Below are 20,321 nucleotides of genomic sequence, written 5' to 3' on the forward strand. Positions count from 1 at the left end.
ACACACATGGGCCCAGCTGCACAAAAAAAATTTCCCTCCACATCCACAGACAGGAAGGTTTACAAGGAGCAGCGGTGGCTTTTAGGGGCCCCTAACTGCTGTTGGCCTCCTCTACCACTGGAGCATGACCTCAGCAAGGAACCGCTCACTGATGCCAAGTAGGTCAGTAGAGCCACTACATAGGACTATTAGCAGTGAATGGAGTGTGATCAAGAATTACTGCAGCCCAGTAAAATCAGAGTCTCCGGTTTAAATCCATTAAGGAAATGTGACCATTTACTCTTATATGAGAATATGAGTGCAGATCAGATGACTCCCAAAACCAGATTTTTAAAAACAACATCAGTAATACAAGCAATGCAATGCTAAACATGTTGACCTGCATCTCACGTTACTCTTTGTGCATGTAGGCATTCTCCTTTCTAGGGAGACTTTGCACAAATGTTACATCATCTGCCCAGTAACACTTTACTAGAAATTTTATACATGGGGCTGACAGTACACTCTCATTATCTGTCATTAGCATGAATAAGGTGTCATGAAGGCTGTTATTAAGTGTCGTTTGCTAATTTATGACACCTTTGGAGCTATGTTGGCATTTTTTGGGATTGTTGGAAGGATTTAGTGGTGTTAGGTAAGGTTAGGGTTAGGGGTTAGGGTAAAAAAGGGTCAGAGTTAGGGTAGCGAACGACACTTAATGACAGCCTTCATGACACCTTATTCATGCTAATGACAGGTGTCATGTCATAATAATTACAGCGTAATGTCAGCCTTTATGTATAAAACTTCAGGTAGTGTTACCCTTTATCCTGTAGGATGGACTATGTCCAGGCCCACCTAGCACTTTATTCACATTAGTTAATCTGTTAAACCATAGCGCTTTCATTTTCACTTGACACTTAACAAGGCTGAAATCATTATTTTGTTACTACTCTTCCAATCTTTAAAATTGGTAATTTAACTAAATATTAAAGACTATTTCAAGTGCAATAAAATACAAGAGTCAGTCACCCATCTTCTCTGTATTTAACAAAAATCACAGGCAATAAAGTGATACAGTCGTACATATATATCTGAAGCTTTAGCTCACTGTGGACAGAACGAGGAGTCATGTCTATGAAAGATTAAAAAACAGTGCATCTTCCAGCCCAGAAAACCTCATGTTCACCATGACATGATTGATAAGTCAAACTGTAAGTTGTAAGCTGCAAGAAAACAATGAAAGGCAGCCAGAAATTAGCAGAGCATAAGTAATAATGGCTGACATGATGCTACCCAGGGCATTTAATGCAACAAGCAGGGAGTATAATCACCAGGCTGAGGATGCTGTTTCAGCTGTGCGTAGAAAACATGGGCTGCAACATGTGCTACGTCAGCTAAACTCCCTTGATCAGCTTTAATCAGAATTACGTTGATCAGCTTATCATGATATGTTGCTGTTTATATCCCTAGCAATAATAATAACAAAAATAGTGGTAGTACTATTAGTAGTTGTAGCAGAGCAGTTTAACATGTGGTTGGGAGAGTGTATTAGTTTTTTTCTTTTGAATTACTTTACCTGTAAAATGCCATTTAAAGTGTGAGAAATGTCCATGTACCCTTTGTTCTTTGGTTATTCCGTTTTAAAATCAAATCAAAATAACAAATAAACAATGTGGTTGATTTGTTTTACTGATTTAAAACCAAAACAGAAATACAGAAAAACCAAAAACCAGATAAGCAGCGTTTTTCTGTATTTTTTTTATTTTTTTTACTTGTTCTGTTTGTGTGATATTTTCATATTTAAGGGGAAATTAGAGCGAGAACTGAAGTTATTTCCCTCCCCAGGTCCTGAACCAGGTATCCACACACGATAGGACTGTTTGGGATTTATTTCAGCAGTTTTCTGGTCCCGCTCATGTTTTCATTCAGTGTGTGGATGTTTTAGCTCGTAAAAAGCTGCTCACGTTTATGTTTTGTTTTGCGGTGTTACGATCCAAATAGTATCCAAATAAACTGGTGACTGACTATCAACTGTGAGGCTGGTGTGAGAAACAATAGATGTTTGAACTTCTACCATTTGACATTTTTGCAAAAACAATTACAGCTTTTTTGAGGAGAGTAAAAATATTTATTTTGCACGTTATAAACACTGTTAACAGCAGCCGTCAACACACACGGAAGACGATCACAAGAAACGAGGAGCACCAGTAGATTCATTACATCACCTCTGGGTCCATATATGTGCATGTTTTACATAACATCCATTGTTTGATTTTGATTTTGTTTCAATTCACCAGTAATGTGACTTATGTGTTGCTTCTTTTTATGTCCAGACAGGGAAAAAAAAAAGTCCGCCCAGTCACCAGATTATCTGGATACTATTTGGACCGTAACACTGTTCAGTAAAGTTGGCAGATATTCACAGATTCGGACTTCCAGCATCAATAACTCTTTAACGAAACGTAATCGAAATACAAATTACACCTCTGCCATCTGTGTGAGGTGGAAAACATGATACAAGACCATTTTTATCGAACGCAGCAGAATGAAAGTCCGTCTGTGTGTTCCCTCTGTGTGGTGAGATTAAAACATAAAGCTCTCGTCATAGTTTCCCCGTAAATATCCAAATATCACACAAACAGAATCAGATTTAATTTTAAAACAGAAAAATGCTGCTTGCTTGATTTTTGGTTTTTCTGTTTTCCTGTTTCTGGTTTTAAATTAATGAAACAAAAAAAAAAACAATCAGTTTTTCTATTTTTTAATTTGGTTTTGAGATGAAATAACCAAAAACCAAAAGGTACACGGATTGAGAAATATTTATCTGCGCACTATCCACATTAATTCATTTATTTGAGACAGTGCACCCTTTAATAATCACAATCTCACTATTGTATACGTAGTGCCATAATACAGCTGCCAATTTTTTCATAAACTTATTTCATAGTTGACCTGAGATATGAAGGCATGTAATTTGCAACAGCAAATAACTGCAAACTCTGAATCAACAAATCAATATTACATCTTTGTTTTACAAGGAAAATCTAATTTATTAAGACAGCCGTGGCCAAGATGAGCAGCAGCAGTTAAAAACAAAGTTACATATTGTAGCACATTGTTGACAATAACAAAATGTACTCACAAAATCATATCGTGCAACTAAGGCAAATCAGGACTACTAAATGAAGCAGATTTCAGGCAAAGGTAAATTCATTTAAAAACTCCATTGAGATAATCTTATGTTATTTCCATTATCTTAAAACCACAGTTCAAAATAACATTTGACCTCTCATTAAAATAAAACTAAATGAATAAAAAGAATACAACATCCATTATTGGGCATAAAAATGACAAGATGTTTCATAGTTTTAACCAACAACAAAATGATTTAAGGGAATAAAAAAACCCATACCTTCAGTCTTTGAGTAAATGTCAATACATTGACTCCTTTAACACATGACAACACAGTCCGACTCCAACGCCGTCTTCACCTAATAAAGAAAAAGACAGCTAGTTTTACAAAAGGCACACACAATATGGCATCGCAATGATAAAATCTCAACATCTGGGTCAGCGTCAGCCTTCACATGCACACACACCCACACGTGTCTCTCTTTGAAGTCCCTTCAAAGACCCTGTTTTAGGCCATCTGAACCACAGTCTCAGTCAAACTTGTACTGAAGATGGAAATCCTGACCAAGCCATTTTAATATTAAATGAAGCAACATAAATGCTAGTCATATTAAAGCCTTTTATCTTTAAAAAAAAAAAAATCGGCAAATGTTTGAAAATAAAGCTTTTATGAAGCAAAACAAAGGCTGCAGTCCCATGTCTTTGACCGTTCAACAGAAGAGGTAAAACATACTTATAAAGTAAAGCATAGATATATATCAGATATTGACATCACATTAGCCTGATACTTTATTCAGCCTACAGCACACATGTCACACAGGGGCCAAATCGGGCCCTTTAGTGCATCCAATTCAGCTGAAACCATAAAAGTCAGAGAAAGCCTGAATTATTGTGTAAATTATACTAATAGAGTCGTAGGTATCTCAGGTAAATAGATATCTCCAAATTAATTCACAAATTCAATAAAACTCCACAATACGAGCAGGGCTCACATGCTTATATCACATGATGATGGCAGTCAGGGTTGGGGTCAATTACAATTACATTTTCAATTATTCATGTTCAATTAAAATTCAATTATGATTACAATAACTGGAATTTTTTTCCAATTACAAATAAATAACAATTATAATTTCCCCCCTGAAAGTCAATTATAATTAAGTTCTCAATTACTAAGTTCAATTACACTTTTACTAACTTATTCATATAGCATTGTGATGACTGTGTTATTGTGTGTGTACGATGTCGTTTTCGCATCTTTACATTTTAATTTTAGTGCATTTATTATAATATTTTATGTAAAAGCCCAACTAGGGACAACAATTGAAATTCAGCAATAACTATAAACTCTTTGTATAAAACAGCAGTTACAGCCACAGTATTGTTACTTAATAGTATTGTCCCTATTCAAAAAAAACTTCTATCATATCCTAACACTTACCACCTGTATGAGTGTGAAAATTCACTGACAGGTAGTGGGAAAATGTAAAATTGAAACATATTTCAATATTTGTTAACTACTTATTTGTAAGCTACAGACCTGTTTTGCGTTTAATTCAATTGTAATCGACAGTTTATATTGAATTTCCATGGTAATCACAATTACAAATATCTTAACTCAATTCCAATTCAATTACGATTACAACGGCGACAGATTCTTAAAATTACAATTACGATTATAATTCTGCCATAATTGTAATTAATTATCAGGTTTGCGATTACATTTATAATTTTAGTCATGTTTAATCTCAATTTGCTAAAAGAACTCTCAAATTTTCCCAAATCCTGCGATTTTCTTCAAATTATTGCACAATTTACATAAAAATGGGTCACAAAATCAAATAAATTGAAAGTGAAGATCTTGCAGGGTCTGATATCTGTCACTTATTGCTTTGATATTATCAGTGCCATGCATGTTGTATCATTTATTTCTATGTGAATGTGCAAACTAGAGCACAGTTATGATTAAATTACTCATTTTCCCACCTAAAATCTGCGGTCCACTTTAGATAAACTGCTCCGTGTTTGACCCCTGAACTAAAATAAGTTTGACACCACTGGCCACCAGTATAGACAGTGATGATTTGACAAGCTGATGGTGAGAGGACAGTATATACAGTATGTCTAAAACTAAAGAGTGGCAGTGCCACTGTGTAGAAGCTGAGATAACCTCAACTGACCATGATAGACTTCTGCGCTCTGGAACCCTGAACAGGACGTGCAGGTTTACAAGATAGGTGGAGGTTATTGAACAAATCACAACAAACAAACAAAAATATTCTACAAAGGGGTAGTTAGAAATACACTTTGTATTGTTTGCAATAACGAAACAAAAACTAAAATCTGAGGTGTGACCCAATTTTTGGTTTTCAAGCAACATTTGATGGTAGCAGTTGAGGATGTTTTTGCTGTTTATTACAAGCAATTCCACATGTAGGTCAACTGTTTCATTCAACAATCACAAATACTAGGTAACACTGTCTGAACCTCAGATTTCCTTTTCACATACACCCCTTTTTGTGTCATTTAAGCATTAATTTACACATTTCAGGATATTAAACCAAACATGCTTATTGCCTAACAGATAGTTGAGTTAACTATTGGTTAAATTCATATCTATATACTGCAGAAATATGCTGAAACAGACACGTGTTGCGATCACATGAGATTCTGTCTGAGAATTTGATGTCCAACAGTTTGCTACACTTGCACAATAATTGACATTTCCTTCTCTCTGACTAGTGACCACCTGTTTCGGAGACAAATTGCGTGTCCCAGTAAATGCATGTTTTCTCAGAACATACATGAAGTGGGACTATATTCACTGTGAAATTGCAATTTCAGCTTGATTTTGTTTAAAATGAATAAATATTTTCAAAATAATAATAACAATATTGTCAGTCTTTTGCGTTTGAGGAAGAGAATTCCATGTTCCGTCTGTTTTCCACAATAAAGGACATTTGTTTGAGAGTACATCTTCCCGTTTTTCTGAAGAAATTCTTTAGATCTATTGAACTGTTAGGTTTCTTTATCTGTGTCCAAAAAATAAATAAAATCTGTCATTATAAATGTTACCTATCGTCCCGGCAGCTTTAAGGCAAATATTGTCAGGTTCTGTTTATTTTTGTTGTTATTTAGCCCTTGTGGTCCCTTATAGTTTTTCTGTGTCTTTGTTTATTGTGTTTTTGAGTCAGGCCTCCTGTGTTTAACTCTTGTCGGATTGTTTCAGGTATTCCTGCTCGTGGCTCCACCCCCCAGTGATGTCAGAGTGTTTGAGTTGTGACTGATTAGCTACCTCGTGTGTTGCACCCAGGTGTGGCCCATTCCCAATCAAGCCTCCCTCACTATTTAGCTGAGTGTCTGGACACTGTGCAGTTGCTGGATCATTGTATTGGTGACCCTCCTCATGTCCTGCTGTGTTTGTCCCCTGGTTCTTGTGACTAAACATGGACTCTTTTCAACTTTACACCTGTCTGATTCTGCGTTTGGGTCCTCATCCACACCACCAAGTTGTGACAGAATGTCCCAGCAGACCCAGCGGGACCCTCGATGCAGGATTTTTCTTTTTGCAGTGAGCTGGAGGAGCTGCTGTCTCGCCCAGGATCTCCACGTCTGAGCGAAGCGCCCTCGTCCTGTCTGGCCTACTGCCCGGCAGACCACCCGACCTGCAGTCTCGGGTTGGGGAACACTGTTTAAACCCCCTTCCCTGTCTTGATGTTTGGGACCTGCTCCTTAAGAGGGTGTTGTGTCACGTTGTGTTGTTTAGCCCTTGTTGTTCTTTGTTTTTGTCTGTTTATTCTGTTTTGAGTCTGGCCTTTTGTGTTTAACTCTTGTCTTTGTGTTTCAGGTATTCCTGCTTGTAGCTCCACCCCCAGTGATGTCAGTATGTTTGAGTGCTGACTTATCTGCCTCATGTGTTGCACCCAGGTGTGGCCCATTCCCAATCAAGCCTCCCTCACTATTTAGCGGAGTGTGTGGTTGCTGGATCATTGTATTGTCGACCTCCATGTCCTGCTGTTTGTTCACTGGGTCTTGGTTGTTTTTTCTTTTTTATTATAATGGACTCTTGAATTTTACACCTGCCTGATTATGCCTCTGCATTTGGGTCCTCATCCGCACCAGCAAGTTGTGACAAAATATTTGTGTATTTGTAGCAATACAATCAATTTTCTTCCAAAATAGTCTTTTTGTTAAATTTTAAATCCTTTGTAAGATAACCAAAACTTAGCCACAGGTGCAAGGACATTTGATGGTCTGCAGATGTTGAAGTAGGAAGGTGGCAGTTATTGTACCATGTGATTTATTTTTAGGTTAATAATTTAATCATTATTTGATGTTAATGTCATTAATCAACACCCTCTGTAAAAAAAAAAAAAAGATATTGCATTACATTTTTTTTTTTTTAAAGCTACAAATAGCGTTGAGGCTCCAGAGCCACAGGCAGACCTATAGTAAAGAATGTTCATTGATGCCTTGAGATATTTTCATGTTTTTTACTTTGTTATAGAAAAAATCTTTAAAAAAAACTTTTCTATTTTTCAGCCACAATTACTTAATTCACTTAGCAGCTGGAAAATGTTCACTGTCTGTGTTTGGCAACAACAAAGGTGTCTGTATTCTTGAGGTTGGACTGTTAAAGAGGAATCAAATCATTCCTTCTGTAACCCATTTTCTTTAATTTTAAAGGGAACACATCCCAGACTTCAATGAATATAATATCCTAGTTAAAAATATTTATTACATAGTGAAATTGTGAAAATCAATAAACCTTGAAGGTCTAAATTCAGAAGCATATTAAAAATAAAAGTGGAAAAATCACATCACAGGCAGAACCAACTTTTGTGGCAATTGCTCAAGAATAGACCTGTTTTCCCAGGCAGGCTGTTGTGGGTTTTTAACAGTTTCCACAGTCTAAAAACATGCAGGTTACTTTTTTAGATATGTTAGAGCTCGATATGTCACTAACAACCCAAAATGTAATAAAATAAGAAATATAACTGAATGAAACAAGCACTGAACCCGAAACCTTTTTGCATTTATTACATTATGGGACAGGCAAAATATTTTTCCCCTAATAGTCATTTATTACATCAGTCAATGATTTATGGATTAAAGGGCTTATTGCTTCACTGTAGTACTAGAAGTATCATACACAAATGCGTATACTAGAGCTGAACGATTAATTGCATTTGCGATATGGAACATGATTTTCTAATCGCAAAGGCTGCATTTTTTTTTTCTTGTACTGTCCTGTTAAGCTCAGAGTGTTTAAGAAGTGCAGTCCACATGTTTCATGAAACGTGAAATTAGATATGTTTAAGAGGTAAAGCCACAGATTTGTTTGCTTTATCGTAATATGTGCTTTAAAATTTATATTTTATATGTATTTAAAGTTTAAATAAATCTGAAATTCTTTATTATGAAACATATTGATTTATTGCTTGTGTTCATTGAAAAATACATGACAAGAGGTCCTTGAAAAAATAATTGCGTATTAAATCGCAATATTGAGGGGAAAAAAAATCGCAATTAGATTTTCCAAAATCGTTCAGCCCTAGCCTATATGTAAATATGTGTGTAAGTTGTGTATATATACACACGTTGTTTAAAAAAGAAATAGCATTCAGACACACGAGACAAATATAACCTGTCCACTTCCAAAATTCCAAAGTAATGGCATCCTTGCTTGTAAATTAATACAATAAACAAACACGTAAACAACAAATATACTAAATAAAATACCCTGAATAAATTCAATAAATAAAAAGTGCAAATTAACCACTATCTAAACTTAAACATACCAGTAATAATATTTGACAAATAAACAATAAATTATGTATATATTCATATTTCTAAAGTTTTCTCAATAAATCAAATAAAAACAAATTAAAAGTATGGGATTCGGGAGGTTTGGGTACCTTTCACAATGGGACTGATACGACTTATAAATTGGTGTCGGTATTCATTTTAGGTACTTTTGTGAGTGTTTGTGTGGTAATAAATGTTAAATTAAGTCATAACATTTATTTTTCAATATATAAACTTTGATAAATATATGAAAACCCTTATCTTCAACTACATAGTGGTGTTTCATAATAATGCACAAATTCAAACGCAGCTCTACGTGGCACTGATCATCACTCTGATTGGAAAAAAATCACATGTTTACCAGCATTCAGAAATAGGAAAAATAGGCAGCTGTAAAACCATTGCATTAGTACTGCTCAATAAAATATTGACAAAAAGTTGCATGCTTGTTTAATTGTCAGAGTTCCTTTCGTCACAGCCACTAAAATAAATTATATATTCAATAAAAATTTCATATGATGAGATAAACAGTCTGAATGTTTTTAGGTAGTTTTGGCATGAGACAATTTTTTTTATGACTATAATATTAAGGTAATATTACAGCTACACTATGAAATGGTTAGATTTAGGGCTACAGTATGAAATGATTATGAAACTGACCTTATTTGGAGCATATTTAGTGGCTGTGTTGCTTGCTTTCACTGCAAAAAAAAACAAATTACATAAAAGCCTCAGGAATTGATCATCAAAGTGTTCATTGATTACTGCTCACCATAGGTGGGTAATCTAATGGAAATGATCACACTATTTAATTTGCTATTGATTGTTTCTTTTTTTTCACTGCAGACATGGAGGACACAATTACATCATGCTTGCCTCATTAGTAAGATAAATTAATTTAAAATGAGTTACAATGATCGAAAAGTATATCATATACTGTATCGCCACTTTGACAAAAAAAATTGAGGTATGAGTTTTGGTCCATACCGGCCAGCCCTACCAAAGCCTATTAGAGCTGTAGGAGAATACAGTAAAACACACACACGCACGCACGCACACACACACACACACACACACACACACACACACACACACACACACACACACACGCACACACACACACACACACAATTAACAGAGAAGTGGATGAGGAGAAGCAGTACTGGGAGGTCACTGTGTTCAGTGACCAGTCTGACTCCACTGGGTGATGCCCACTAGTAACGCACGGACTGATTATTACTGGAGGGCTAACGCCACCTAGCTAACCCGCTAACACCAATAACAGCAAAAAACCAGCCGACTGACAGTTTAACACACTTTACCTGCTACATGTGACACACACTGTGCGGTGGTCCCAGTCCGTAGACAAACACAGCCACCGTGTTTTCCGCTGGAGCTTCGCTTGTCGGTGCAGACAGACAGACAGACAGACAGACAGAGACAGAGAGTGAGTGAGTGAACTCATCTGCAACAGTCCCCGTGTGCCGTATGTGTGTCAGTCAGCCAGCCGCTGTTAGCCCGAGCTAAGATGCTAGCGTGCGGCATTAGATAAGAATGTGGGTCACGGCGGGCCTCCGTCCGTCCAGGCGGTGTGTCCCGCCGGGGGAAGTGTCACTGCTGCTGCGGCTCTCACGCCTCTCTGTGACGCACACTCAAGGTGCAGAAAAAAACGACTCTCTCTGGGACTGAGGATGTAGAGTCATGACAAGACACTCACCCAGAGCAGAGCGGTGTTCCCGTTCACCGGGGCGGGATATCCCTCCCTGCCGCCAGCGGAGCAGCTGACTGTGACTGCGCTGCTGCTATTTATGCTGCTGCTGCTGCTGCTGCACAGGGCTGAGGACCGGGATGCACTGGGATCACAGAACCGGAGCCAAGTTAGCTGTGAGCTGTCCTCTGTTCAGCGCCACACACAATCATATGCTGCCCACACGTGTATCTACTTTCATATTTCACATATATAAGAAAGTTTACCCAAAACCCTAAAACCACCTGTTGGATTAATAATTACCAAACAGCCAATTCTTAATCCCAATTAGACTCTCCTGGTAAAATAAAGGTTGTGTGTATACTGTATATGGCAAGCCGTTTAGAAAATGTAATTCATGTTTGAATTTCATATACATGAATTTCATATATATATATATCTTTTTGTTCAAGCCAAAACACAGAAATAATGGTTTCTATCTGCATTTTAGGTTTGTCTCGCAGTAGGTAGAAAAACAACATTATATTTGTGTGTATTAATGTGTACTAACATCACTAAAATTATATTTATTTAATTAAAATTAATATATATATATACGTGTGTGTGTGTGTGTGTGTGTGTGTGTGTGTGTGTGTGTGTGTGTGTGTGTGTGTGTGTGTGTGTGTGTGTGTGTAAAATTATCTACCTATTTGTTAATGCCAAAACACAGAAATAATGGTTTATGTCTGCACTTTAGGTTTGCCTATAGCAGTTGGTAGAAAAACAATTTTTTTTCTAATTACAAGCTAGGGTTGGCCACGGTTGAAAATAAGTTAGTTGGTTTAGCAATAATTACATTTTGAATGAACGACCAGTTTAGTTCATTTTTCATAGTCTATGCCTAGTATTTTGTCTCTTGCATTTTTTGTGTTTGCTGGGTCACTTTCGTGTTATATGTTACATTTTACTATTTTTTCTGAATGTAATCCATCATAATAGATTAGTTAAGGCAGCAATACTTATTTGAAGTATGTAGTTAAAAACTTTAAATGCACAATGGCAGTCTCAGTGTGCAGAATTTTATGGGTTCATCCCTATTGCCCAGCTATGTGGCCTTTGCATGTTCTCCAAAATCCCATAAATAGATTATTCAGACATTAATTGGGAATGTGAGCTGGGTTTGGACCTCATAAGACAAGTTAGTTTTACTATGTTGATGATGATTTTTTCTTAAACATCACAGACACTGACACTTAGTAATTACATAATGTCTATGAAAACAAATGTTTTAATTATGTAGATAACATTAGCTTTATTGTAGGCCTAACATATTACAACACTATTCTCAAAACCACAAGCAAGCCACACATCAACATTAACAGGGTGGCAACAGAGACATCTACTGTTAATATTGGTAATTACGTTGCTTTGTTAAACTAAATATTATACCCTCAAGTGTGTCAAACCTGAGTGATCATGTCAGCATACGCTAGTGTTGTGTTCAAGACCACACTATCCGAGACCAAGACTTGCCTGAGACCAGAATGCACCGAGACCAAGACAAGACCAAGACTTTCGGGAGCCGAGACCGAGTCAAGACCAAGACCAAGACAAGCCGAGACCAAGACCAAGAATTTAAAAAAATATATAAATAAATAAAATGATGACAAGATTCGACAGTTAAATAACATTCTCTCTTTAATTTTAGTTTATTTTAAATACATTTGATGGACAAAAAAGGCGCCTGCAAAAAATTAGCTAAAATATTAAAACTACTACTGCTACTGATAAATTCACAATTATTCTACATATTTGAAAACAAGATTTTTATGTCAGCTGAATGTACAGCAAGTGTTTAAAATCATTTCTGCCAAGAAATAATGATTCTTGATTCTGATTCTTTGAGTTGTGCAGGTCAACAGGTCACAGATTTCACAAGATAATTTTTTAGTTTGAAAAATCCTTTACACAGGTTATTTTTATTAATTCACTTAGTTGATATAGTTTAATTTGGTTGCTGTAATATAACTGGATATTCAATTAACAAAGGTTTCCAACTGTAACGATAAAAGTGAAACTTTCTGAAATAAAACTACAAACAAGTTGTCAGCAGTGTAAAAAACATAGAGCTACAGGTAGATGTGAAACTAAATAAAACAAACTCAAACCCTGGAACAGTCATGTGACAAATCAATCAATAGTTATTTTTGATAATTATTATTATTATTCTGGATACAGTGGAAACAGAAACTATAAAAAATTATTATATTGTGAACCTGTTTATATTGTGGGGAACATATTATATACATACATGTAATTGGAGTCTAAAGCCACAAAAAACACCACTTTAAAAAGAAAATAGACTAATATAAGACCTCTTTACAGTTATTTGAATCATTCTGCGCATGTGCAATTTGCGGCGATGGCGCGCTGGTGACGACATAATCCAAGATGGCGGCGGCCCGGACTACAGCTGACACTATGTAATAAAAGCCTTAAAAGACATGGATATAATGAAAAGAGTGGATGGACAGAGGCATAAACATGCAGACTTTCACACGGACACACACAAACTTATTAAACACACACAAACTTATTAAACACACACAGACTTATTAAACACACACGGACCTCGGTAAACGGAACAGGGTTCACTGGCCGGCTGGCACTAGAACCCAGAGGCGGAGTAAGTGCGTCCCCTGTACTGCGTTCACAGGCTGTAATATCACCAGTTTATCATTTTACCAGTTGTTAGAGCTACTGTCTTTACCAGGGAGATAATATTTATTACTGGTGATTGTTTTCTGGAGTTTTACTGGGATTTTTACAGGTGATGAGTTCATATCTCCCTTGCGCTCCGCGGTCCAAACTGACAACGTAGCCAGACACACACACGAGTGTGTCACACACGTCACTCAGTCACATTAAGGAAGGTTGTGGTCATTATACGCGGTGGATTAAAGAATTAATAAAAGATTGTTTTATCCTGTTCTTCTCCGTGTTATTATCACATTATAAAAAAGTTTAAAAATAGCAGGAATTAGTGCTGGTCTCGAACGGTCTTGAGAGAAAATTTCGAGTCCGAGACAAGACCGAGTCAAAATGCTTCAGAGTCCGAGACGAGACCGAGACCTTTAAAATTTGGTCTCGAGACCCAGACCAGTCTTGACTACCAAAACACTAGCATACGCTATTATATTATGGATCTTTATACGACTAAACAGGAAGCTCTTAATTAGCAATTACCCAAAGAATTACTTCAATCTTTGAGTGTACCATTAAAGTGTACACAAATAAACCATGTTAATACATCTTACAAGCATGTTTTTTTTTTTTTTTGTTATCTGTTCATTAACATTCTATCCCTCCTGTAGCCTAGAGTCATAGGGCTTCTTAGAGCCAGATATTTAACAATGACCCAAAATGTAAAAAGACCCAAATTGTTATATAAACAAGTTCTGATGAACTACGGCCGGGCCCACGGAACGTCTCCGCGCCAAATAGCACGTACCACGTTCCCGAGAATTCAGTGAAATTACTTGGTTCTACCAAGTAAAACAAATTAAATTGTGCGACGTAAAATGGTAATCTACATTGAATTGCCTTTGAAACAATATATCACATGACTATGTTTCCATAAATGTAGAAATTACCACCACCCTTTCCAAAAGGTCTCCAAGAGGCTCTTGAGATCCGCTCATAGAATGCCCATGTCAAATTACAGCCCGATTCAACGAGTCTTCACGGAGGAGTAGTCATTTGAAAATTGGGGCCCCCTGGTGCCCTTGTGGCACATACTAATCTAACAAATTGTTAGATTATGGGCCAGGCATAGAATTGTCCTCTAATAGTGTAATCATTTTATGACAAGACTGAGGATGGAATAAATGGTCTATTGCTTCAATGAAGAGTGCAGTATCATATACAGATGCAGATGCGTAAGTGTGCGTGTGTGTATATATATCGTGTGTATATATATATATATATATATATATATATATATATATATATATATATAATGTTTTGGGCTCCTTATCTTGTTACATTTTTGACCAGCCGTAACATTTCGGGTTTTGTTACATTTCTTTTTTGGTAAGAATTCGGGGTCTAACAGGGCTGAATGAGCTTTTTAACCGAGACGCGTTGGACTTCCTGAATTGTATTTGTGAAACAAACGTTTTGATATCAAAATGATGTTGCTTAAGACAACAAAAACAAAGCAAAAATATTTGTTTACCAATGGGGTTATATTTTTCCTATGGATAGCTTTGCCCCAAAGTCTGTTTCCTACCTGTGACCACTTAAAAACAGATATAATAGGACGGTTTCTGACTTGGATCGGTTATAATAAGTTGACTCACATGTTACTCCAAAAACAGACAAATCAATAGTGTTTTAATGAATTTTCATTTTTTTGTACATTCAAACAATAATTGACAGCAGTGACAGAGGGCAGTGACAGAGGGCAGTGATGATGGCGGTGGTGGTGGTGGTGGTGGTGGTGCAGCAGCTCAGGTTTCAGGGTCAATGTAGTCTACGTACACTAAGATTTACAGGTGGAGAGTAGACTCTGCAGCACATTAACAGAGGATTACTGTGTTACTTACAGATAGAGCAATATATAGCTGACACTGCAGCATCAGGTGCAAATACATTTCACAAGTCAAAAAGATGCAAAAAATAAAATAAAATTAACAACTAAAATTAAATTACACACACAAGCACTGACATACAAAATTACAGAATGGGAAATACTTGTTTACTTTTTGACAGTTACGTACCCCAAAATGGAAATAACTAATATACTAATAGTCCTTAAAGCATTTGAAATTCTACTGAAATTATTGTTTGTTATGATTTGTTTTAAATGACACAATAATTCAAATAAATTATGGAAAAAATGAATGTTCATCAGGGGTGTGTTGGAGCAGGGAAATGAACAATAATCATTCAGCTTTTTATTGGTTGGTTTAACAATAACGGTGACTATCGGGAGGTGTTTTGTTTTATTACACAAATCAAATATTTTTGAATTAAACCCTTACAAAGCCCGGTTTGCAAATATTGAGGTGTTTTTAATAATAATTCTACAAAAAAAAAAGAGGAAGGGATAAGACTAAGAAAAGTGTAATAAAGTTTATCCACAGATTTGCATTTTTTTTTAAACTTCATGGTTAGTTCATTATATCTAGCACCCCTATTCTTAGGGGTGCTGGAGACCTGCTTATCTTCTTTGAAATTATTGTTTCTTGACTTGATGATCCCAAGACAAAAGATAAATAAAACATTTACCTTTACCCCAATTATTGTTGCTCTATGTATCTTCTCCCATTACGTGGCTGTAAATATAAGTGGATGATTAAAACACGATCAGATCAAATTATTTTCTAATATTTCACCTAAAACAAAGGCACACCCGATAGAGGAAGAAGCCTCTGCTCTGGATTCCTGCTGGTCTGTGGATCTCAGCCTGTTGGACACACACACACAAATCAACCTTCCACACTCAAACTGGAGCTGTGTTTACCTCCAATCATTCCTGACCACTCTATCAGAATCAGCACTTGAGAGAAGGATAGCAATGAGTTGGGTGAGTATTTTTAGATCATAATTACTCTCAGCTATAGAGGGAGAACAACTAATGTAGACTGAGCTCATTCAGCACTGTTTACGCTGAAGCTCAGATGGGGAAAAAAAAGTATTCCATAGAATGATGCATGGATGCACATTATAGGATCATTATATGCAGCAAACAAACTAAATGACAGTGCACTAGTTACATAGTGCACATTTCATTTCAGCTTTATCAATAATGTCTTATTAGAACACAGTGATCTGAATGAAATAAAGTCATATATCATCCCAACATTTTGCTCACCTTATTAAAAATTAATGTAGAAATATAGGCCCTAAACTACGAAGCCGGATCTCTCCTATCGAGCTAACTTCTGGACTTAAGCCTGTGTGTTCTGCACTAGGACGCTGGTTAACCTCTGACCGGGGTAAATCACCATGGTAACTTATGCTGAATGGCATATAAGAGCACCGTACAAAAGCCCCACCTCCTGACCAATCAGCTCTCTTGGAAAATGACCCGCCCAAGAATGGGCATGAATTCATTCATTCACTCATAGGTTTACATGCACGCTGAGGGATTTAGCAAAAACACACGCAGCGCTGCTACACACAACGTGGCAAAGCCTCTGTTAGATAATAGGCTATATGAAATACTGGTAATGTATACCTTATGACAGGGATTCTCAACTGGTGGGTCGAGACCCAAAAGTGGGTCGCGGACAGCTGGTTAGAAATAAATAAAAACTTAACGTCTCTCATGTTGGGCTTGTCTTTTATTTTGAAAGAAACTTTTCTTTTGACAGGCATGCTGTACAGGAAAATATAATGATTTATGTTCAAAAAAAGATTATATATTTGTTTTCAACAGCTATTTTTGAAAAACTAACATTGTTTGGTTGAATGCTAAAAAAAAAAAAAAAAAAAAAAAGTGGGTCATGATTTAATGACCGTGGCAAAATGTGGGTCTCAGGGTGAAACCACTTGAGAACTCGTGCCATATGATTTAGGCTTACTGCACCCGAAATGAGGTAGTTCTGTGATTAGAAAGACGTCTGTGCAGTAAAAATATTAAACTGATCAGAATATGTGCGTTTACTGTCTGATAAATTAAAAGTGTACAATCTCACCAATTTACACGAGTCTGCAATTTCCTGCCAGCATTCTTTCCTTCCTGCTTTTGCTTGAGGATTGGCCTGCATTATGCATTTTAATTCTTCATGTTTTAAAGAATTGTTCCTCATGGTTGCTCTTCACGGTTTCTCTATGTTTCCGATTGGTAAAATGCTGCAAATTTTGCCTCCTAAGTGAGCGTGCACTGATTCACATTGGAAACCGCTGGCTTAAGTTAACCTGTTTAAAACCAGCTTTGTAGTACAGCTGTTCTGTGACGGTGATGGTTTGGTTAGATGAAGTCTGCAGCGATATCCCGGATGTTTTCATAGGCCTTTAGAGTATACCTGCATTAAGATTTCTCTTTCTTGTCTGGTATGGAGTTGAGATAGTCGATGGAGAAGAGGTTGGAGCCCAGGGATCTGATGAAAACACACACAGACACAGACACACACCCACACACATACAAAAGAAAACAGTCCCCTTTAATCTATGCATTAGAACCTGCAACACTAACACTATAATAATACGAATTTCCTTTGAGGCTTTTAGTGCATTCTCTGAGCTGTTTCTGCCTCTTGAGATTATATCTTTATGTTTTGGAGGGATTTGGAGTTTAACCTGCAATAAATCAATTAAAACCTATGGAATAATGTACCACCTGTGCTCTGATATGCCACATGTATCAAACTCTGAGCTGGGTGTAGGCAACATAAATAACTCTGTATAGTGCACCATTTAGGATGTCAACTTTTTTCTGAAGATCAAATTTTACTCATTCAAATCTATTACACATGTGCCACTGTCTGCATCGTGATAAACAAAAACAATTCCAATTGCTATTCATTATCGATTCAATTTTTAAAATCACCATCAGCCTCTCGCAGATAAAATGCTAATAATAATAAAAACCTTCATCTTGTTAGCGAATATTTTTACTGCAAATTTGACTTTAACTCATATTTTTGCATCCCTGATCATTGTATATTTGTATTACTGATCAAAAATATAGTCAATATCTAAATACAAATGCTAATTGTGATATCGGCCAAGAAATGGTTGAGGAGATTTCCGAGAATAAGAAGAAGCTGATGTACCTTTGATTTCTGAACCAGGATCATGACACAGAGTTCTCCTAAGATGTCAGATGTCTGAAAAGAAGACCACACGTCGTTTAATATTAATGTTATTCGTGCATGTGCTAGGTGAATTTCATCAGCTGTTTTAGCATCAAATCTTTCTCACCCACAATTTACGTTGTGCAGAAAGGTAGGATGAGCACATGGCATATGCCCGTGGACCAGCAGACTGTATAATGGAGGCGTACACCAACAGACATAAGGATTTTAATTGAAAAAGGCACATACATTTGCAGCTGCATACCTGGTTAAGTGTCTGCTTCTGGGTCGTGTCCTGCTGAAGATCAACGGGAGCACCTTGTGTTTCACGCCACACAGAAGGAGACAAATCATAGTTTTACATTGTCCTTTTCAAGCAACAAAACAAACATTCTTCATCTCCTATGCAGGATGGTTAGTCAGAACATACAATGTGAACTGAAAGACATGTATAAAGTTTTCATTCATCCATAACACAGCGACAAAGGAGGTCTGATTATTACTATATGTGAGGTCCACGTGATGCCCAACATTCTCCATGCACGTGTTTGGACATAATTGCAGAGGAAGCATTACTAAAATAAATATTGTGATGTTTTACAGCAGAATCTATCTATCTATCTGATGTCTATTATTTTGCCAATTATCCAAATTACCCAATTATCCAATGAATGTCTAGGCTTTTGTGACTATTAGTGAAAGAGAGTTGCAAATGTGTTATGTAGGCTACGTTTGTTTATCTTCTTTCACGCTATTGTGTTTAAGAATTAGGAAGGAGCTAATTTTAATCAAAATCCATAAATGTAATTGTTTCAGAGAGATTAAAAAAAAAACAGATGATGATCTTAAAGTAATACAGTTCATAAAGTAATTTTGAAATAAAACACTTGTAACAATAACTGTCACTGCCAACTGTTTTTTTTTTTTTTAAATTATTTTATTTTTTTAGTTTTTTGATGATTTTAAAACGCAGTAGATGCTGTAAATGACCCACAGGGGGTAATTAAATGGAAAAGGTCAATAATTACTTACTGTCTTAAATTATAATCTGAAGTCACTTCTGTTATTGGTAAAGTTTTATTAGTTTGAGTTTTGTTTTTTTTGTTTTTGTGTTTTTTTTAAAAAAAAAAAAAAAAAAAAAAAAAACTTTTGTGTCAGATAAAACAATCTGCTGTGCGCAAAATGATAGAAATATTAACGTAGATAAACAACAGGATGCTTGGAAGCAAATGGAACGTACTTACTTTGGCAGAGCGTTGTGGTGAGGATGAGTAGGGCTGTGAGGGTGAAGCTGGCTGTGCTGAGCGGACTCATGGTGCTGCTGAAGCTGAGCGCAGCGCTGAGGGCTCCGTGCTCCACGGGCTGTCTGTGGACGCTCATCCCCTCCTTCGTCTCCTTTGCCTGGCCCGCTCGTTAACTCGGAGCTTTTTCTACGATTGCTTTCTGTTCTGTCAAGTTTCTGTCTCACACGTCAGTAAAAGGATGAAGGCTTGTGTCGCACAAACTCTCTAGCACACACAGACACTCACACGCCCTTTGAGCGGTGCGCGCATTCTTTGCGTCAGAGAATCAATCATCGTGCGTAAAAGTGATGAACCGCGGTGAAGCTGGAGAGATACTGGGATATTAGGCTGAAATGTTTTTTTTTTTTTGTTTTTTTTTTGACATGGTCATTCCCATTGCATCTTCAGGACACAACTTTCCAAATTTGATTTTGAAACTTTGTCAAATGTATTATTATTTAAAACAATTTTGAATAGCTTCCATAAACAAAGACCCTGATCAATTTTTTCCTTGAATGTCCATTCCTACTGCACTGCCCAAACAATGAAGTTTAAGTTATCCATATTATTTTTTGAAACTTTGTTCATAAAAAAAAAAAGTTGTACTTTGTTTAGCTTCTACTA

At 36.5% G+C, this 20,321-nt stretch overlaps 2 protein-coding genes across 8 annotated transcripts in view; both read right to left on the reverse strand.

Moving 5' to 3' along the window:
* clocka (clock circadian regulator a) overlaps positions 1-10,753 on the reverse strand; it is a 41,384-nt gene extending 30,631 nt beyond the window's left edge. For 3 of the 5 annotated variants that reach the window (XM_028444131.1, XM_028444130.1, XM_028444126.1), the window contains exons 1-2: positions 10,245-10,753; positions 3,395-3,473 (exon numbers count right to left, since the gene is read on the reverse strand). The gene's annotated coding sequence lies outside the window, so the exon portion shown is untranslated. Of the gene's footprint in view, positions 1-3,394; positions 3,474-9,582; positions 9,624-10,244 lie in introns of all 5 variants that reach the window. The other 2 variants (XM_028444127.1, XM_028444128.1) reach the window with 2 other exon arrangements.
* Positions 10,754-15,046: 4,293 nt separating this feature from the next.
* On the reverse strand, positions 15,047-19,931 carry nmu (neuromedin U). Of its 3 annotated transcripts, XM_028445310.1 has the most exons (8): positions 19,659-19,931; positions 18,680-18,732; positions 18,542-18,604; positions 18,394-18,447; positions 17,644-17,718; positions 16,026-16,079; positions 15,902-15,948; positions 15,074-15,179 (listed from the first exon to the last, which is right to left on the reverse strand). In XM_028445310.1, exons 1-7 carry the CDS (start codon positions 19,792-19,794, stop codon positions 15,913-15,915), a joined length of 471 nt encoding a protein of 156 aa, XP_028301111.1. In that variant the 5' UTR covers positions 19,795-19,931; the 3' UTR covers positions 15,074-15,179; positions 15,902-15,912. The 3 variants fall into 3 exon arrangements, with proteins under 3 accessions (XP_028301110.1, XP_028301112.1, XP_028301111.1); XM_028445309.1 differs by lacking the exon at positions 15,902-15,948 and having other exon boundaries at positions 15,047-15,179; positions 16,009-16,079; XM_028445311.1 differs by lacking the exons at positions 15,902-15,948; positions 17,644-17,718 and having other exon boundaries at positions 15,047-15,179; positions 16,009-16,079.
* Between the last annotated feature and the right edge of the window lie 390 nt (positions 19,932-20,321).

This window comes from Gouania willdenowi, chromosome 4 (assembly GCF_900634775.1).
Source record: "Gouania willdenowi chromosome 4, fGouWil2.1, whole genome shotgun sequence".
NCBI classification, from domain to species: Eukaryota; Metazoa; Chordata; class Actinopteri; order Blenniiformes; family Gobiesocidae; genus Gouania; species Gouania willdenowi.